Source organism: Pelophylax lessonae (assembly GCF_965119305.1).
Source record: "Pelophylax lessonae genome assembly, chromosome: 8".
In the NCBI taxonomy this organism is placed as follows: Eukaryota; Metazoa; Chordata; class Amphibia; order Anura; family Ranidae; genus Pelophylax; species Pelophylax lessonae.
In genome coordinates, this window is record NC_138775.1 from 76399325 (window position 1) to 76420756 (window position 21432).

A 21432-nucleotide genomic window follows, 5' to 3' on the forward strand; every position below is an offset into this window, starting at 1 on the left:
TTTTAAATGACTTGATTGCAGTGTATAGGATAACACTGTAGTGCTATACATGACAGCACTTTACATTTAGGACTAAATTCTGAAGCTAGGGAAAGTGCGCTGCAGTGAAGTTAGAGATGCTTGGGTTTGCTTCAAAGAGCTATTCATGTTTGGGAGAATTTAAGAAAAGAGATTATGATTTGATGTGTTACACTTTAACCACTTGCCTATCCGGGCACTTTTACCCAGACCAATTTTCCGTTTTCAGCACTGTGAACTTTGAATGACAATTACACGGTTATACAACACTGTACCCAAACAAAATTTTTACCTTTTTTTTTTTTTTTGACAAATAGAGCTTTCTTTTGATGACATTTATTTGCCACTGTTTATTTTTTTTTAATTTCTTTGCTAAACAAACAAAAAAAAAGAGCCAAAAATGTAAAAAAAAAAAAAAAGTTTTTCTTAGTTTTTGTTATTGTTAATTTTGTAGATAAGTAATTTTACTCCTTCACTGATATCCACTGATGAGGCTGCACTGATGGGCACTGATGAGGCAGCACTGATGGGCACTAATGAGGTGACACTGATGATGAGGTACTAATGAGGTTGCGCTGATAGGCAGCACTAACGGGCACTAATAGGCGGCACTGATGGACACTGATAGATGGTACTCATGGGCACATATAGACGGCACTGATTGAGACTGAAAGGCAGCACTGATAGACAGCGCAGATGGGCACTGACAGGCGGCATTGACAAGCACTGATATGTGGCACTGATGGGCACTGACAGGAAGCACTGGTGGGCACTGATTGGCAGCACAGGTGGGCACTGTTGGGGCTGCACTGATAATCAGGGCACTGATGATCAGTGCCCTGATTATGGGTGTAGATGTCCCCTGTGTGGATTTCTTGATTATCGGCTCTCCTCTCCTCACACGCTGCTACCTGGCAAAGTTTGTTTACTTTGTTCAGCTGTGACTGGACAATCACAGTGTCTCTTTACCATGATCTGTGATCAGCTGTGTTTTAAGGACACAGCAATCACAGATGCTTGTGGATGCACAGTGCAGGGGGTGCACTGGCAGTGTAATCACGGGAGAATGTTAAATTACACCCTCCTGGCAATGTGCAACCACGCTGTAGCTATCATTCGGCTATAGTGCAGTTGTGAAGAGGATAAAGGAGAATTCAGCGCTATGATGTTTTCCTTTCACTACCCCTCACTCCGCCATCTTTGAATAACCTTTCATGTGCGAAAATGACCCAAAGGTCTCAGCCAGATCTTTGGGACTCGGCATAGACATATCTGCATCTGGGACCTTGACACCTGCACCATCTGCATGCATGCATGGGGATACCCCGTGCTTGCGGTGTGCGGAAGGTCTTTGCCATCTTCCAAAGACATGCACCACATCTGTGCATGTGCATATCCTGCAACATGCATGCACTTATCAGTAAAACTGGTTGTGTGATGTGGCCATCCCAGCAGGAAGCGAGCAATCTGTTTTAAATGTGCACAATATTTGCATGGCAATCTGTTTAAACTGTGTGAAATGACAGATGGTGAAAAGGGTTGTAGCTCATGATGATTCTCTGCAGAATAAATGGGAAAAAAGGTTAAGGGGTTTCAAGACCCCCTTTCTCCTTTTTTCTTCATGGGAAGGCTGCAGCTTTAGGCAGTTTCAAAGTTCCCCCCTTTCTCAGTGGAGTGGGAGGAGACTTGAAATGGGCCATCAGTGTGGTAATTCCTAATTTGAATGGTCAAATTTTGAGAAAATTCTGGAAAAGGGGCAAAGTCTATAAAAAGAGGGCTCCGCAGGCGTGGAACAGCCAGTTACCTCAAGAAATTGTCAGCAGCGGAGCGACTGTGAGGGGCTTCTATATTTTGCCATAGGCTTTTCCCCCTTTTTAGCATGAAGACATTATTGAGGCAATTAATAGAGAAGGCTGAAGCTGAAGGAGGCGAGGAATGGATCTGCAAATATTTAGCCTTACCATCTGGCATGTCAGCTGGGTCTGAAGCAGCAGCCTCTGACACCGAGTATGGAAGAAGACGCGGCGGTGACGAGGAGGAGGAGGGGAGGCGGCCCATCAATCTTACTGCGTCAGATGCCAGTAGGTGGAGCCGAAGAGCGTCACGGTCATCCTGGAAGAAGAAGAAAAGCAGCTCGGCGCTTCAGCCTGGAGCCGGCGGGGCTGGAGAAGGGCGGGCGCGTGACAGCCAGTTACCTCATGAAACTGTCAGCAGCGGAGCGACCCTCCCCCCCCCCTATTTTATGTCGTGGCCTAAAATTTATGTGGTGGGTCACCTTTTATAAAGGGGGACAAGTTTATGGTCAATTATTAATGTTTAAGATAACCTGAGCTTCGATAGCTGGGTTTTGGTTTTATTTGTTTCAATATTTGGTTATGTGGAAAAGAAAATTTTGATGGTAAAGTTTATATTCTATTGTTGATATATTTGTTTGAAAACCAATAAATAAAGGCCGCGGCCAAATAGTTATCCAAAAAATGGTCTCCGGATATTTCTTGACGTCTGGTCTATTATTATTATTAATATTTAGACCAATAATGAGTGAGGGAATTATTCCCACAGTTTTTTGTTTTTGGCTAGACGTATGCTAAACAGGTTAGAGGGCATCAAATTTGTACATAGAAAATCAAATTTTACAGTTGTTTAGGATAGGAGGTAATGAGGTTTGTGTTCTGGTGTAGATTTGGTTGTGTGTTCAGGTTCATTGTCCTGCTGGAAAGTGAACGTCCATCCCCATCTTACTGTAAGTCTTTTGAAAAATAAACCGTGTTTTTTCCTTGAATTGCCCTGTGTTTGTCTCTATTGATGCTGCTCTTAAGCTCAACCAGATTTCTTGTCCCTGCTAATTGAAATTGTCTCCAAAACATGACATTACCCCTAGTGGGTCTATTGTTCTCAAGGTGATGTATGGTGTTGGCTTTGTTCTATACATGGTGTTTGCATTAGGGCCAAAATAATTCAGTTCATCTGAACTTTGTCAATTGTTTGTTCTGTTTCTCACATAGATTTCCATATTTGGTATTGATTTTTCAGCAATATTTGATATTGGTTTTTCAGCAATGTTTTTCAACATCTCATGATTGTGGTAAAATCTGTTAAATGGACAGTTTCTCTGTTGAGTTGTTAGTTAATTTGTTGGGTAAGACACTCTTTGCCTAATCAAGGAGTTTTGGTGGATGGGCTTTTCTAGGCACAGTTATTCCACATTCATACAATTTTTAATATTTGATTTACTGGTACCCAGGGCCGGTGCTTCCACTAGGCAAACTAGGCAGGCGCCTAGGGCGCATTGCAACCTAGGGGCGCAGCCACGAGTCGGCACTCTCTCTCCATCATTAATGATCCTTGTGAGCTGAGGGGAGAGGCGGCAGTGGGCGAGGAAGAAGGGACAGAGGAAGATGATAGGTGTCTAGGGCAGTGGCAGAACTACCAGGCCTTGGCTTTTCATCGCTGTTTGGGGGGGCCCCAATAGGCAGGAAGGGAGCCCACCGGAGTGCTGCCTGCATGATGATCCTCTTCGGCTGGAGCTGAGTGGCCTAAACCCCGAGCAGGAAGTGATACTCTGCACTGAGCTGATGGGCAGCCGTCCACGTCCCTGGGTCGATATTAAGCAGGGAGTGGAGGAGAGCTGAACCTGAGCCGGAGCTCGGCACTGACAGCTGCTTCTCCATCCACCACAAGCTGGTTGGAGCCATGGTGAGCACTGTGGTCCAGGAGAGGAGCGTCGGTGATGGAGGGCAGAGTGCGGACCACTCTCTTCATACTGCCTAGTGGGTGTCCCCAGAACAGGGGATCGGGGTCCCGGGGTGTGACATGGAGGATCCCTGTGAAAGGGAAATCGGGGGCACCAGGTTTGCCATGGTGAATCGGAGTCACCAGATGTGAAATGGGGGATAGAGGTCACTGGGTGTAACAGGGGTTCGGGGTCACCATGTGTGCCCTGAGAAATTGGGGTCCCTTCGTGTGCCATGGGGGATTGCTGTCCCCAGGTGTGACATGTAAAAACATCAGGGTCTCACTGAGTATGACATGGAGGAACATCAGGGGCCCCTGGTGTGACATAGAGGAACATTGGGGTCACTGGGTATGACAGCATGACATTGAGGAATATTGGGGTCCCAGGATGTGACATGGAAAAACATCAGGGTCCCTGGGTGTGACATAGAGGGACATAAGGACATGAAGGAATATGGGGGTCACTGGGTATGACAGGATAACATGGAGGAATCATCAGATCAGGGTCACTGGGTATTACATAGAGGAGTTTTTAACCCTTTCCCTTTTTTTGGGGGGGGGGGGGCGCAATTAGCTGGTCTTGCCTAGGGCGTAAAATAGTCTAGCACCGGCCCTGCTGGTACCCCAGGGTATGTTTTGGGTTAGGAACCATTATATAACCAAATTTGGATTGGTGATTTGCCAGAAGGTTACCTCAAGTTTGTTTTGTTAGAATGACAATCTACTCTGATTATGCTGTTGTTTGTTTGGGTATGTCCCTTTATCAAACAGAGTGGCTCTCTAGAAAGAAGTATATTGAGCTATATTGTTATTGTATGCAGGTGGACTCTAATCAATTAATTATTTTACTGAATGCAGTTTGTTGCATTAGAACTTAGAGGTTTTAAATCAATGGGAATGAGTGCATTTTTTAAATCAATACATTTCAAGATTTATTTTAAAATGATTAGGACAACTACGTAGATTTTGTTTAACATTATGAACTGTTTTTTTGGTAATCAGCACCATCAATAACATAATAAATCTAATTTACTTCCAAGATGTAACATTACAAAATGTTTAAATGGGTGTTAAAATGTATGCAAGGCACTGTATATGTCCTAGTAAAGATACATTATTGGTATGATATAAGCAACCTCCATTTTCTCAGTCCAACACCCTTCCACCCTTAAAATCAAGATAATGGTAATCACCCATCTGTAGGGTGACCACAAGAGAAAACGGCTCTTTCTGGATCACCTTCTGTCGCAGTCTGCTAATTGGACAATGAAGGAGTAGCTACACATTGATGAGGTTGACCTTGTTCCAGTTTACAGTTATTATGTTTAAGTTGTTAAAAATCACTGGAGGCTGTGCCAAAAAAGACAAAACAGTAGGCAAATAACTAGTCACTAGTATTACTTTAATCACCAGTATTGCCTGTTATCTCCCTGCAGCTTGTCTTTTCCCCATGACCGACTGACCATGTCTTATTCTGCACAGTGTCTCAGCATGAAAACAGCCATCTTGGAGAATTGACTTGCTTTCTCATGCTAGATCTTCCCCCGTTGACTGGTGCTCTAAAGACTGGTGGGATATTGATCAAAAGGTAGTAGGAAATGTGGCGGAAGTACATTTCCACAGAATGACTAAAGCACTAGCAGGGAGATCCTTGCTTTGAAGGTTTTTTGGTACAACATCTCCAAATCTCCACCAGAAGTGACCAGAAGTAAGAGGCAGCATTGGATAATATCCATTTCAAACTAATAGCACATACTTACCCTCCCTCTCTGTTTATATTGCGGTAAGAATATATATGTTCACATGTTTAAAGCAGTTCCATTGTTACAGAACACACTTTACTTTATTTTATAACATCAGCATTGTAATAGCAATACAAAAAAGTTAGTTTTATGTATAATCTTTGTTTATTGAAAGTTTCAAATTGCTACAAAAGTCTGAAAAAAATACAAAAACAGTTAAATACAATGGAGATAAAGGAGGTTCAGTGCATCTCCAAGTACAACAGATGTGAGGGTATAAAACAGCATGTCATTTAACAGTAGAGAACATAAGGTTCACATGATATCCAAGAGTAACCAAAGAGGTCAGGGCATATTAGCCCAATAAAGGAAGTGAACCTATGAGGCATCTGGCATCAACACTAATTTGCAATACAGCAAGGAAAAATCCTCATAATTAAAGAAAACAGCGCTCAAGACTAAATCCCGTAGAGACTAAATAACAATCATGCTGGTTCTTATAGATAAGTGTAGATACACAAATATAGAACAAATGCAACAAGAAGTCACATGAGAGGAACAGAACAGGGCAGGGGTAGGCACTACCAGGAACCAGCAAAAGGGGGGCATAGACACATGCATATAAATGTTCTGTCGCTCATGTAATGTTGAAAAAGGGAGAGAGGGATAGAAGAGAGAAGAAAAAAAAAAGGTTCCGGGGAAGGGAGAGGGAGTAAAGGAGAGGGGAAGCCCCAATAAGCACACAAAGACTCGATGTTAGGAAAAGGGACAAGAGGCATGGGGGGGGGGGGGCAAAATAAAAAGGACTTGATCTCATACTTTATAGACAGTGAGAGAATTTAGCTAAAGTGTGGACATATTCCCATTGTGTCCACACCATCAGAGGCTGATTTAGTTATTTGTCTTGGGCATCAATCATCCTCTCCATGGACTGGATCTCATTCATCTCACATACCCATTCTATTATAAGCATAGTTATTTTGACAATTCAATAAAACCTTACTGGAAAAACTCCTTTAATGCTGTGAGTGCCACCTGTCTGATGGTCATCTACTGCCACAACACTGGTTTCCATGAATGCTTTGCAACTTCTTCTCTGCTGTTTACTTGCAATTTCTAAGGACTACATATCCCAAGGTACCTTGTTGCCTGCAAGCAGTGATTCATGTACTGACTCCACCTTCTGAAAACACCTCCTCTCAGCACCTCTTTAGTTCAGAAGGCAGGCTCTGTAAAACGTGTGACACAGCAATGCATACTCACAGGACATAGAGAGTATGTCTCACAGATATCCACAAGTAAATGTGTGAGAGTCTTCACAAAGTAAGTTTACAAACTTCAAGATCATTCTGATTTTTAATAGTAGGCTAGAAATAAATGAAATGCAATGTGAAAGTTAACTTGTTTTTACATTTTGACCATAGAAATGCTTTAAAGCGTAACTCCACTTTTGTTGAGAAAAAAAACATTCCCCTCTGGGAGATCTATTTACATTACAAGGATTTTAACAACCTTTGTTGCAGATTTCTACCTTTTGTTATTCTGAAGAAATCCCTGTATGTTTCTCTGTGCCCCTGAGTGGGTCTAATAGGAGTAGTTTCATAATTATGAATCAGCTGTGCACCTGCAGAGCACTAATGAGGAAAGCTGCTGGGCCTGCATCCCTTTAAACATGTTCCTATTTGGAGTATCTCACTAAAAAGGAAATTAAATGTTTGTTCCAGAGGATGCCTGGAATCTGACTTGTATCTTAGGCAGACTTCTTCGAAAATCGGTGAGCCAATCACACAAGCAGGAAATTATGTTTCTGGGGTGTGGTCTGTACACATTCAGTGTAGAGAACACCACCAGGTATTAATATTGCATTGCATTTTCAGAAAATTACAGCGGCTGCAGATTGATAAGGAAAGTTAATTTTAATATTATTCAATTGCAATATGACTTGCGTCGTCATTGTATACGATATAATATTTTTCCTTTATTTGCTATTTTGTTTCCCCATGAAAGTGGAGTTACCCTTTAAAAATACACTTAAAAAAAATCCACACATAAAACACATACAATCACTTTATATTGGTGTATAACAGGGCCACAGATAGGGAAGGACCACCGTTCCTCTTGTAGGGGACCCGAGCACACAGGGGGGTCCACACAGGGAGGGGGATTAGTGATGGACCACAATTGCAGAACTCTTCCTCCAATGGCTGGTCTCTACCCCTCTCCCTGCTCTCAGCTTTTATCTGCTGAAAAAATGACAGTTGTCCCTCACTAATCCCCCTCCCTGTGTGACCCCCCCTCCCAGCCCTGACTCTAACATTAGCTCTGCTCCTAAGTTTGTTATGTCTGTAACTTTGTTTCTTTCCCTCTGTCTCTCTGATCCCAGAGCTCCAATCGCCCAGCCTGTATATTTTTTTTTTATCTCAACTCAGTTTTGTCTTTTAGATTTAGCACAAATTCTGCAAGGTATGTTGTATTTGTTGCTGCTAATAATGATTTTACTGTATTTTTAGTAAAATATAGCTTTAATGTTTTCTTGGGAGGGCCTATCAGGTAGTCTGCACGAGGCCCTGCAATTTCTATCAGCAGCCCTGGTGTATAAAGAAATAATTTAACCACTTGCCGACTGTATACTTTATATATACGTCGGCAGAGTGGCTCTCCCAGGCAGAGTCACATATAGGTACGCCATTTGCCTGGGAGGAGCTAGGGGGTGAGCGCGCGCCGCCGCCGGCGCGCTCCCGCCCCCGCTTGTCAGCGGAGAAGCTGGCGTGTGTGTCAGGAGGCTCCGATGGCTGCCTGACACTCTCGATCTCTCCCCGCTGAGAGAAAAGGATGGACAGCTGATGTAAATACAGCCGTCCGTCCTTCTGCCTGCAATGATCACAGAGACCATGTGATCCTGCTATATAGGATCGCATGTCTCTGTGATCATTTCACAAGCCCAACCCCCCCACAGTTAGAATCACTCCCCTAGGCTTACATTTAACCCCTTGATTGATCACCAACGGGGTTAACCCCTTCCCTGCCAGTGTCATTAATACAGTAATAGCGCATATTTTTAGCACTGATTACTGTAGTAATGTCACTGGTACCCCCAAAAGTGTCAAAAATGTCAGTTAGGGGTCCTATCTGTCCGCTGCAATGTTTCAGTCCCGCAAAAAATCGCAGATCACTGCCATTACAATAACATTACCTAATAACATTATTAACATTACAAAAAACAATAAAAATGACATAAATCTTTCCCGTTGTTAGTAAACACAATAACTTTTGCACAAACCAATTAAAATATGCTTATTATGATTTTTTTTACCAAAAATATGTAGCAGAAAACAAATTGGCCTAAAATATAAAAAGATTTTGATTTTTAAATTTTTTTTTTGGGAATGTTATGTAGCAGAATGTGAAAAATATTGTTTTTTTTTTTCAAAATTGTTGCTCTTTTTTTGTTTATAGCGCACAAAAAGAAAAATCGCACAGGTGATCAAATACCACCAAATGAAAGCTCTATTTGTGGGGGAAAAAAGAACATCAATTTCCTTTGGGTACAGCAAAGCACGGCCGCACAATTGTCTGTTAAAGTAAAGGAGGGCCGAATCGCAAAATAGGGCCTGGTCATTAAGCAGCAAAATCTTCCGGTCTTAAAGTGGTTAAAGTTTATTTATTTATTTATTTATTTATTTTAAACAAAGTTTTTTTTTGTATTCAAATTGAGACATTTGTCAAAAATAAGACATTTTTTGAATGGGAAAAAGCAAGCATATGAAGTTTCACAACTCCAAATATTTGTGTAGATAATAAAAAATATTTTGCTTGTTTTAGTAATCTATGTAAGTTGCTTTCCACGTTAAAGCACCATACTAGGTCTCTGTAAATTTAACTCTAAGAGTAAGAAGCCTCATAGGATAACTGTTAGTGCTATTAAAGTATATTTTTAAAGCAAAGGAGAAAATAATCTGTATACAGTAACTTAGATATCTGAATGCTACGTTTCCTCTTTAGTTTATCACATGTGCAATACTAAAGGGCTAGGCAGCGGGGTATTGGATTCCTGAAAGAATCTAAAGTACAGTCTGTGATCTTCCTAACCTCTCCCTAATCATCACCCTCCTCTTTCCTGAGTACTAGGAACAGCCAGCTGCAATATCTATTCCGCCTCCACACTTAGGTGGAAGAACTTCTAAAGCAAGCTCTCCGCTCATGAAAAACACTGGCAGAACTAAAAAAAGGAAAAAGCGACAAGACATCAACCCAAGGTAAACCTTTCTTTTCAGTGAGTACTGTACTTGGAACAAAGTGTTACATTGAAAATACAGCTGACCATGCTGAGAGACATAAAAACTTGAGGTCCCTCACTGTGAATGAAAGAGCATGTTTGTACCAATATTGACTTCATTCCTCAACTGTTTTTCTTTTTTAGAACATTTTGGAAATATAAATATTATTTCTTGTTTGTTAGCATGTGCGCATAGCAAGCATCATGTGGAGTTCTTCATTTTGTCCTAAAACTGTAGGCCTTGATTGATGAAAGTCACCAAATAAATGCTGTGCCTGGCCAAAAACACGGCTCGCAGAGCCGCACAAGAGTGAACTTTGCCTTAAACCTGCAAGAAAGAAATATTGTGCAGTTTGAAAATTTTAGAAATATACAAATTGTTTTTATTTGTTTTTCAGGGTGCAAGTCCTGGACAGGCATACATATAATTTGCTTCACCCTGTACTAAGCCATTGATCTGTAACAGGAGTGAAAAGATTTTTCACCACTTGATAGTCATATGCTTGTTTAACCACTTCTGGACCGGAAGGATTTGCCCCCCAGGCCATATTTTGCGATTCGGCACTGCGTTAATTTAACGGACAATTGCGTGGTTGTGCCATGCGGTACCCAAATAAAATGAATGTCCTTTTTTCCCACAAATAGAGCTTTCTTTTGGTGGTATTTGATCACCTATGCGATTTTTATTTTTTGCGCTATAAACAAAAAAAGAGCGACAATTCTGAAAAAAAAACAATATTTTTCACATTCTGTTATATAACATTCCAAAAAAAAAAAAAATGTTTTAACATTTTAGGCCATTTTGTTTTCTGCTACATATTTTTGGTAAAAAAAAAATTGCAATAAGCATATTTTGATTGGTTTGCGCAAAAGTTATTACGTCTACTAACTATGGGAAAGATTTATGTCATTTTTATTGTTTTTTTTTTATTTTTTTACTAGTAATGGTGGCGATCTGCGATTTTTTGCGGGACTGCGACATTGCGGCAGACAGATCGGACCCCTGACTGACATTTTTGACACTTTTGGGGGTACCAGTGACATTACTACAGTAATCAGTGCTAAAAATATGCACTGTTACTGTAATAATGACACTGGCAGGGAAGGGGTTAACACAGTAAGTGATCAAGGGATTATGTGTACCTAGGGGCGTGTTTCTAACTGTATGAGGGTGGGGCTTGTGAAATGATCACAGAGACCTGTGATACTACATAAACATAAACTACAGGAACTCTGTGATCATTCCAGAGAGAAGAACGGTCAGCTGTGTTTACAACAGCTGACCGTTCTTCTCTCTCAGCGGGGAGCGATACCGGGTGTCAGGTGGCAATTGAAGCCGCCTGCCCCGTGCATCGGAGTCCCCGCTGACAAATGGGGGCGGGAGCACGCTGCCGCCGGCGCGTGCTCGCCCCCTAGCTGCAGACGCGCGACCGACGTATACCTACATTGGTTCGCACAGGAGGGCCACCCTGCCGCAGTATAACTGAGGCGGGTGGTCCGGAAGCGGTTAATATCAGTGACTCATTATGGAAAGACTTGGAACATACACCTTCATAAACAAGGTTGTGGAAGTGGAAATTTTCATATTCTACTCTCACAGATTTCTTTTAACATATAAATTACGAAATTATAATTGCTGTTTTTTTATTTATGATAAGCTGAAATTCACTTTCATTTCACTCTTTTACAGACAAATATGAAGAGAAAAATATTGTGGGCATACATTGGTATATTGTTGTTTCACACAGCGTGTCTATTTCCTATGACGCCAAATTCAGAACATGACAACGATATTGGATCAGCTCGGTTTAATGCAGAAGATCCCCACTTTGTAATAGTTGGTAAGTAAAGTGCCATATCCTAAAATTACCGTTTGGATAGTTTTAGGTTTACACCATTGTAAAATCTACCTTAAAAGTGAATCCATGGTAAGGCTATGGATCTTTAGGTATTAACATAACTTAAACAAGCAATAAATGAGCTTTTGAAAATCCACTCCATTATTCACCTCTGTAATTGTATGTACTCTGGAGCAATACATCCTTTAAAGTAGCAGTCCAGGCAAAACCTAATTAAGGCTAAATCTGCACTCTGCCACATTCTAAACCTTATCTATCTAACCATGTAAAGCTAAAATCACTATTCTGCAGCCGATTCGGTTCACTCTCCAGCAGTGGCCGCTCTGTGCAGGAGAGGACCGACAAGGGCTGTGAAATGCCTGGGAAGTGACGTCACCCATAGAGTTACTAAGGGGCTTCCGTTGTCGGATGCCTCTCCTGTACCTGCCTCCACGTTGAAGCTGCCGCTGATAGCTAATGCTGGGACCGGACCAAATTGACAGCAGAATAGGTACAGTAAGTACAGTGATTTTTGCTCTACAGGGTTAGATAGATTAGGTTTAGCTTTAGTTAGGTTTTTCCTGGACTACTCCTTTAAAGTTCATGCAGAAGCATGAACACAGTAGTGACTTAGGAGTTGGTGGGAAAAACCACACTTCCCAGCTGAGAACACACTATTTGACACACCCAGTAGTGCTAGATAGATAGCAGCAGCATCCAGAACTCAAGAAGACAGCAAAGATTTACAATAGAAACTGACCTAATGAAGTTGTGCCCCAAAGAAAAGCAGGCAGAGGACAAATCAGTAGTCCGCAATATTAACTGTGGTCACTGTGCAGCTGATATCTCTCTATTCATTACTGTGGGAGATTTACTAAAACTGGTGCACACAGAATCTGGTGCACTTGCACATAATATCTAATCAGCTTCTAACTTCAACTTGTTTGACAATAAAACCTAGGAGCTGAATGGTTTCTATGTACAACTGCACCAAATTCTGTGTGTACCAGTTTTCGTAAATCTCCCCTACTTTGCCTTGTTCTGCACTCATTTTTTCTGTGTGAAAGCAACCATGTTGGTAGAGACAGGACTTTTGCTTCCTCACATCAGTCACTGGTAAAGAGAACAGTGAAAGCCACATCTGTGAAATCATTAAAACTTACACCTCTGTTAAGACTAGTAGTAAGAAACAGCAGTGCCTGAGAACTTACATTGCAGAAATACAACTATAATGCTACAGGCACAGATGTGCCTTGGCACCCTCACATAGAAGGAAGTGCATTGCTCTTATTTTAGGAGAACTTCTAAACAAAAGGTACATTTTCACTGTACTGCTCCGGCACAATTTACATTTCCAGATATTCACTTAAAAATGGCAAATATTCATTTTTTGTGTTCAGCACTTGGGTAAGCTTAAACCTTATTACAGGGTTATTCTAGTTCAGCCTTTCTCAACCAGTGTTCTGCGGCACACTAGTGTGCCACCAGAGGTCCTCAGGTGTGCTGTGGGATCATGGGAGAGAAGGGCTGTCAGATGAGCCCGATCTCCTGATCCCCTGCAGATCTGTACATCGGCACTGATAGCTTGGTCAGTCTCAAAAGTGAAACTAAAGCGAGAGGAAGTGTGCTGTGCTCTCTGCTTCCCCCTATAGTGCAGTACCCAGCTAAATGAAAAAGGTACTGTGCAAGAATGTTTCAAAAGGCTTTATATATGTGTGTATGTGTGTGTGTGTGTGTGTGTGTGTTTGTTTGTGTGTGTGTGTGTATATGTGTGTGTGTATATATGCGTGTTTGTGTGTGTGTATATATGTGTGTGTGTGTGTATATGTGTATGTGTGTACATGTGTATGCATGTGTGTACATGTGCATGTATGTGTATACATATGTATATGTGTACATGTGTGTATGCGTGTGTATGTATGTTACTTGTGTGTGCGTGTACATGTGTGCGTGTGTACGTATGTACATGTGTGTATATACATGGGTGTCTGTATATGTGTGTACATGTGTCTGTATGTGTGTTTGTACATGTGTTTGTGTGTGTGTGTGTGTGTTTGTGTATGTGTATATATGTATGTATGTTTTAATCCTGACCCCCCCTATTCCTGTACCACCTAAACTGCTTTTGTAGGGCTTGTTTGTGATAGCAGCAAGGACTCCTGCTACTCTGAAAAGCAATCCATGCTCAGATCGCTTTTCAGAAGCATTTAACGGGTGGTAAAGAGGCAATATGTTGCCTCCTCACCACCTGTTTTAAGCCCGTAAATGCTGCATTACCACACCGCATCCATGCAATGCACACAGTTTTGGGGTGGCTGCAGTGCAGCCCCATTCACCCTGGGTATACTTCCAGCTGCAGCCACAGCATGTGTACACCTCCAGCTGCTACCTTTGCAGCTAAAGGGGGAAATGTTTGAGGGGGTAAAAACAGCTCAACCACGTGGTTTTACCGCCCCTCCAACCTGACATGTGAAAAAGCCCTTGGTTCACATCTGTGTGACTGCTTGCTGCATGTATGGCAGCCCATTCATTTAAATGGGCTTCCCTACCCGCAGCAATGCAAGGAAAGAAGTTCCTGACCCTTTTTTTTTTAAATTGGGCCGCACCAAAAGCACCCCATGTTTTCCAATGTGTGGGGTACCATTAAGAATTAATGGCACCCCTAAAGAGCAGAGCATTTGTCTGTGTGTCAGGAACGAGCGCAATTTTGCACGTGTTCCGCGATACACAGTAAAGTGAACCAAGCTTTGGACAGGGGTGCCTCAAGACTGAAAATACTTTTCAAGGGCGCCCCGACTGGAAAAAGGTTAAGAAGCACTGTTCTAGTCTCCCTTCAGCCAGCTAGGGATAGGGTTGATTTTACTGGATTGTAAGTAAAACTGTTACAGGCTGGGAGTGAGCAGCTGTGAGCACACTTAAAAATATAGGAAATTATATATAATGATCAAAATAAAAACTCGCTAGACCAGATAACACATTTTCCCTAGAAGAAACCAGCTGAGTAGACAGAAATCTACCTTTTCATTTCCTATTATCCTAAAATGTATTTAAATTTGAGGAACACAAAGTTTGGCATATTTGATATTCAAAACTCAAGTCTGGAAATTCATGTTATCTTAATGTAAGGGGAAATGTTAAAAAGTACATTATAGAAATTGGGCCAGTTTTAATGACTTAAGTAAAAGGTGATTAAATAAAAACTAAAATAGAGATAATACTGAAAACTAATTGTGATAATAGCCATATTTGTAAAATAATAAACCTTTTAGGATAATTGGCCCTGTATTTTCTATACAGAATAGGTGGTCAAAGTGGTAAACTGGAAAAAAAATATTAAAGTAGAAAAAGGACCAATTTGCCCCATAATCTCCATTTTATTTATGGAATCTCCCCATGTCCTCAAAATTGATCTGAATTCCTCTCATTCTTTTAGCATGGAAGTTGGAGAAATCTGAGCTAGCTCAGCTACACTACCTTCCTAGATGTCGAAAGCCTGCTTGTAGTCCATATTTTTCTATCATGGGAGAAAAATTGAAGTTACCATGATCCATTAGCTTCAAAAGACAAACATTATATTGAAAATATTTAACTGCTTGGAGACCGGGCTGTTTCACCCCCTTTCTACGCTGTCACACTTTGAATAACAATTACTGTGTCATACAACACTATACCTACACAAATTTTAAATCTTAATACATTTTTAGGCAGCTGGAGCTTTATTTTAGTGGTATTTAATCACCACTGGGGCTTTTATTTTGAGCTATAAAAAGAAAAAAAAATAGCAAACTGCGTAAAAAAGAAATGTTTTCTTAGTTTCTGTTTTAAAATACTCTTTGTTCATTCATTTCAACCAAAATTTGTTACATTTCTTTAATAAAAAAGAGAAAAACCACAGTACATAAATTTAAAAATGTATCAATCCTGATGTACTGACTGCCTATTTCATTTCTTGAGGCCCCAAATTGCTAGGGCAGTACAAATACCCCCAAAATGTCCCCTTTTTGTAAAGTAGATAGTCCAAAGTATTTAGTAAGAGGCATGTTTTTTTTTTGTAATGTTTTTGTGAAAAATGTTTGGAAAATGAAGGAATTCAATTTTTTTCTTTTCACAAAGTTGTCTTTTTAACAAGGTATTTCCCATATATAGCATAGGCATACTTACGATTACACCCCAAAACATATTCTGCTACTTCTCCCGAGTATGGCAATACCACATGTATGAGACTTTTTCACAGCCCAGACACATAGAGGGGCCCACACTCTTGAGCGTTCTAGGGGCATTAATTACGCATCAAATTTCTTTACTACCTGTCAAATTTTTGGAACCTCTGGAGAAATAGGACAGTGGAAAAACCCACAAAATGACCACATTTTGTAGAGTAAACAATCCAAAGCATTTTTAAGAGGCCTGATGAGCCTTTTGAAGACTTACCTTTTTTTGCTACAAGTTTTTGGGAAATGCGGAAAGAAGATAAAAATTTACACAAAATTATCAATTTAATAAGATATTTTTCACACGAAGCATGGGCACACTTAGAACTTCACCCCAAAGCACATTCTGCCACTCCCCCTGAGTAAGGGGATACCACATGTGTGAGACTTTTTTAGTGTTTGGACTAATCATCTAATGGACATTGTATCTTGTGTATCACAAAAATCCAGTAATTGTATAAAAAACAGTGCACTGTAGTGGTCACCTCTGTAAAAATGGTCAGGGAATATAGATTGGTGTAGCATCAGGTATAGCTGTCCCCGTCCCTTTAAGCTTTGCAAACCTACTGCTACGTGGCTAACCCCAAGAATCTCACATTCACTTGCCAGGAAGTACAGGAGACTGAAGAATGAAAGAAAAAAAAAATTATTGTGGTTCCAGGAGTGCAGTTGTCCATAGGGAACTGGTGTCTCATTGGAAAATATTTAGTTGGATGTGGGACCTGTGTGGCAGCGATCAGGAACATTGGTGTTGGAATACACTGCTCTGATGACACTGTGACTGGTGTGGTGGTGATCAGGAACACTGTTGCTGGCATACACTGCTCTGAAAACAATGGGACTGGTGTGTTAGTAATAAGGAAAACTGTTATTAGCTGCACTGGTCTTGTGTGGGGGTGTAAAGAACGCTGTTTCTAGCTACACTGGCTTGAGAAAACTGTGACTTGCTACTGTATAAGGGCTCATTCACACATGAGGTTATGGGATGTTAAAATATGGTTTTCAAGGCACCCCCTCCCCCAACTGCTACCCAGTTAAGCATCAGATGCAGGGCCGGCCTTAGGTGTTCAGGCGCCCTGTGCGAGCTAATCCTGTGACGCCCCCCCCACGCGCATTTTCTTGCACCTTTTTTATGATCACTAATAACTTAGCCCCCCTTACATCAGAGACCCCATACACAGAGCCCCCTTTACATCAGAGACCCCCACACAGAGCCCCCTTTACATCAGAGAACCCCCACACAAAGCCCCCCTTAATTTAGAGGCCCCCTACATCAGAGAGCCCCCCCCACACAGAGCCCCCCCTCACTTCAGAGACCCCTCCACACAAAGCCCCCCTCACATCAGAGACCCCACACACACACATCAGAGACCCCCACACAAAGCCCCCCTAAGATCAGAGACCCCCTACACACACACAAAGCCCCCCTCACATCAGAGACCCCCACACAAAGCCCCCCTCACATCAGAGACCCCACACTCAGAGCCCCCTTCCATCAGAGACCCCACACTCAGAGCCCCCTTCCATCAGAGACCCCACACACAAAGCCCCCTTACATCAGAGACCCCCAACACAAAGCCCCCTTACATGAGAGACCCCCCACACAAAGCCCCCTACACACACAAAGCCCCCCTCACATCAGAGACCCCACACACAAAGCCCCCCTCACATCAGAGACCCCACACACAGAGCCCCCTTACATCAGAGACCCCCCCCACACATCAGAGACCCCCCACACAGAGCCCCCCTCACATCAGAAACCCCCCCCCACAAACCCCCCTACACACACAAAGCCCCCCTCACAGAGACCCCACACACAGAGCCCCCCTCACATCAGAGACCCCACACACAAAGCCCCCCTTACATCACAGACCCCCCACACAAAGCCCCCTTACATCAGAGAGCCCCCCCACACAGAGCCCCCCACATCAGAGAGCCCCCCTTACATCACAGACCCCCACACAAAGCCCCCTTACATCAGAGCCCCCCCTCACACAGAGCCCCCCACATCACAGACCCCCCACACAAAGTCCCCTTACATCAGACCCCCTCCATAGAGCCCCCCACATCAGAGAGCCCCCCTTACATCACAGACCCCCCTTACATCAGACCCCCCCATGGAGCCCCCCACATCAGAGAGCCCCCCCTTACATCACAGACCCCCCTTACATCAGACCCCCCACATCAGAGAGCCCCTCCTTACATCACAGACCCCCCCCACACAGAGCTTCCCACAAAAAGCCCCCCCCCTTACATTGAAGTGAGAGTCCTCACTTACCTTGATACCTTCCGATCTCTGCAGCTTTTTTTTTTTTCTTTAAACTTCCCGCCCACACATCCCCGGGAGTGTGGGCGGGCGGGAGGAGGAGAAGGGGCGGGGTGAGGAGGAGCTGACGATCTCTCCTCTGGCGTCAGTGCAGGGAGGGAGGAGAGATCGTCAGCGTGGCAGCATCGGAGCGGAGGCTGAGCTGTGTGTAATACACACAGCTCGCCTCACTGCATGTGCGGGTGACCGAGGCACGGCCGCACAGCGGGAGGTAAGCGGCGGCCGCGGCCTGTGTTAATCCTGTCCATGCCGCGGTCGCCGCTCACCTCCCGCTGTGCGGCCTGAATCACCTGATCTGCGAGCTGTGATGGCCGCACGGCGCCCTTGTTGCCCATGGCGCCCTGTGCGGCCGCACGGCTCGCACACCCCAAAGGCCGGCCCTGATCAGATGCTGCAACCGGGGATGTAAATATGCCATGGCTTCAGTGTTTTGCTTGGCAGTCATGGCAGGAATGTATACCCCCTGTTGCTTTCGGCAGGGGTAGTGCCCGATGATCATGACTCATTTAAGTGAATGGTGGCAGATGTGTTTGGTCCAAGGAGTTAAAGTAGGCAGGAAGGAGGCAATGCTCTCTAAAGAGCGATCCAAACACAGAACACTCTTCAGAGAGCCCATATATGTAAACAATGCGTTATGGTGGCAATGATTGGGTACACTACGACTGGCTGCACTGACATTTACTGTGGTTGCAGTGACCAGAGACAATAGTTGGCTACACTGACATACAATGATATCAATGCAGCCATCCATTGTAGGTGATCACCGCCACAGCAGTATAACATCACCATAGTGACACTGCACTGCTTGGTGACAGTATGTAAAAAATGAAATTTACAAACTTTACTGTGTTTACATTCAGCTTGCCTGCAGCCTACATTGTAACTGCATTCAATAAGTTGTAACAAAGAAGCTCTTAAAGCTATGGTAGCTTTATTTACCAAGCCCAAGGACGTAGGGTTTTATCATGTCGGGGTTAGAAATTTGCATAGACTTCTATTTGTTCTGTGAACCAATGTTTTAATTTACAACTCCATGAAAAAGTACAAAAAGAATACTTTGTAGGGGTGCGCCTCTAGCAGGCTAATGAGCAGTAATGTAGAAAGGAGTAGTTGGACAATTGCATATTCTTCTTGATGATTTGAGTCATTTATAAGAAGGGTTTTTTTTATTATTATTCTAGCTCTACCTTTCAACTTTCATTTTTATGATACGAACAAGGATGGTGTTATAACGCTGGCTGAACTGTCAAACGTCACAGAGACTCAGATGGATGATGCAAATGAACCATTTAAAAGTGCTGACAGAAACGGTAAGATGTTTTACTAATTAACTTGTAAAGTTAATGTATTTTCTATTATTTATACTCTTTCTTCAAAGGCCAGTTAAAACTTATGTGGCCAGAGATCACTGATACTTAAATGCCAGGTCCAATTTTGCAGTGTCACCATATAACAGTTTACTTGACAATAACACTGTAACTAATTTGCACAATTATGTTATATTCCTAAGGACATATATAAGGCTTTTCTTTGGTACACTGTTTTAATGGCTAATTCCCGCTATCCACTGATGTCACAGAGTTGCTTCAGGCTTTAAAAGGATCCCAACCATGTTGTTGGGAACCACCCTCATGTCTGCTTAACATTTGGATTAGCCTCTGAGAGCTGGAGCCAGCTTTCCTGTCCTCTCCCTAGCCCAAGGAACGCTGGAGGGAAGTCATTGCTCTGAGCTCTGAGCAGGCCAAGAGTGATCAATGAGATTGTATATATATTGCTAAATATAAAGTTGCGCTCAACCAAATTCCACCGAATAGATAACAAATATAGAATATAAAGTGCATAAGTGAATTAAAATTGCAAATAAAGTGCAAATAATAATATATGTGACATGCTGAATATGTGACCCACAATAAAAAATATATTATAAATTAAAATAAAGATATAATTAACAATCAAAATATATCAAATATATATGTGACTTGTAATGCACAGTGATTAAGAATGAACAAATGAGACAGTCCCCAGGTTAAATAGTTAATATCAGTCCATGGATTAAATCCAGTACCGGGTGATAATGGATCAATACTAGCAAACCAAAGGGAACCAAATTCTTGATGTGGATCTCCAGATAGACAAGAAACACACCCGGTGCACACTAAAGGCTTACCAGATGTCGCAGACCCCTTAATTATAGGGGATCAAATCAGGCAGAGAAACACAGACCATCGGTATCAGGATTAAAGATTGGCAATTCCCATACACCTCCAGATCGACTTCCTTATCGCCAATGATGAATTCTCAGACAGCATACCCAGGAGAAACAATAAGGGCTCTCACGGTGAAGTAAGTATTAGGAACCCAAAGATTTTATTCAATATCAAATGCACTTACATTTAAAAGACTTGAATCGGGCATAACAGACACCAAGCCACGGTCTCCGATTGAAAGCGCCGCTTCCGCATTCCACCTGCGCTTCACCGGGACCCGGAAGTAACGATATGGCGTGATTGCGGTCCAGACGTCCCGACGCGTTTCGTCAGTATGTAACTGACGTCATCAGGGGCATGTGACCGCAACCACGTCTATGGTATTTATGTTACCAAGCCTCGATTTAGTAGCCAATCAGCCTCCATCGCGCAGGCACTTCCCACCCGGAAGTAAGTGCCGATGCTTGGAAGGGGAGCTTTTTTGCCATACCTCTCCTTTAAATAAATTAACACTGCCATTTTCAGGCTGCAATGGTATCGTCAATGCCATGTACAGACTGAAGGGTTTTTTTTTTTTTTGCAAATGAAGCCTCCAGCCTGCATGTGATCACTTATAAACTAGCATAGCAATCAAATGCTCAGGAGCCACTTTGATTGGTTCCCGATCAATGTTGGTGTGAAGAAGCCCTAACTTTCAATGTTTATACATGCCTGTCCATGTATGTATAACTTTGCCTCTATTTTCTTTTCCAGGGGACCATCTTCTGTCAGAAAAGGAATTTGAAGATGCCCCTTGGGTTTTTGCTACTCCTTAGGCCAGTATAAACTTCATAAAATCACTACTAAGAAGAAACAGAGGCCTTTTAAAGTAAACAAAACTAGTGTAAATATTTTATAACTTTGAATAGCGTAGAAAATAGTTTGAAATTCCATAACTGCTATACCCACTGGGGAGATTGGCCACCACTTCCTTTCCCAAAAGCACAGCAAAAATTAGAAGAAATCTCACTGAAGTGAAAGAAAGAAATACTCCCCTAGGCACAAAGTGGTTTAAATTCCCCAAGCAGGGACTCAGATAG

General features: G+C 42.5%; 1 protein-coding gene across 1 annotated transcript; it reads left to right on the top strand.

Moving 5' to 3' along the window:
- Positions 1-9651: 9651 nt before the first annotated feature.
- On the top strand, positions 9652-21220 carry LOC309562315 (uncharacterized protein). The gene is made up of 4 exons (XM_082266458.1): positions 9652-9751; positions 11462-11612; positions 19328-19456; positions 21107-21220. Exons 2-4 carry the CDS (start codon positions 11468-11470, stop codon positions 21166-21168), a joined length of 336 nt encoding a protein of 111 aa, XP_082122584.1. The 5' UTR covers positions 9652-9751; positions 11462-11467; the 3' UTR covers positions 21169-21220.
- The last annotated feature ends 212 nt before the right edge of the window (positions 21221-21432 follow it).

Bases quoted from the DNA above. Each gene is read 5' to 3' on its own strand.
- LOC309562315 (XM_082266458.1), top strand. From the start codon at position 11,468: ATGAAGAGAAAAATATTGTGGGCATACATTGGTATATTGTTGTTTCAC. The intron at 11,613-19,327 runs GTAAGTAAAGTG...TTATTATTCTAG, and splicing joins TCCCCACTTTGTAATAGTTG to CTCTACCTTTCAACTTTCAT. The intron at 19,457-21,106 runs GTAAGATGTTTT...TTTCTTTTCCAG, and splicing joins TAAAAGTGCTGACAGAAACG to GGGACCATCTTCTGTCAGAA.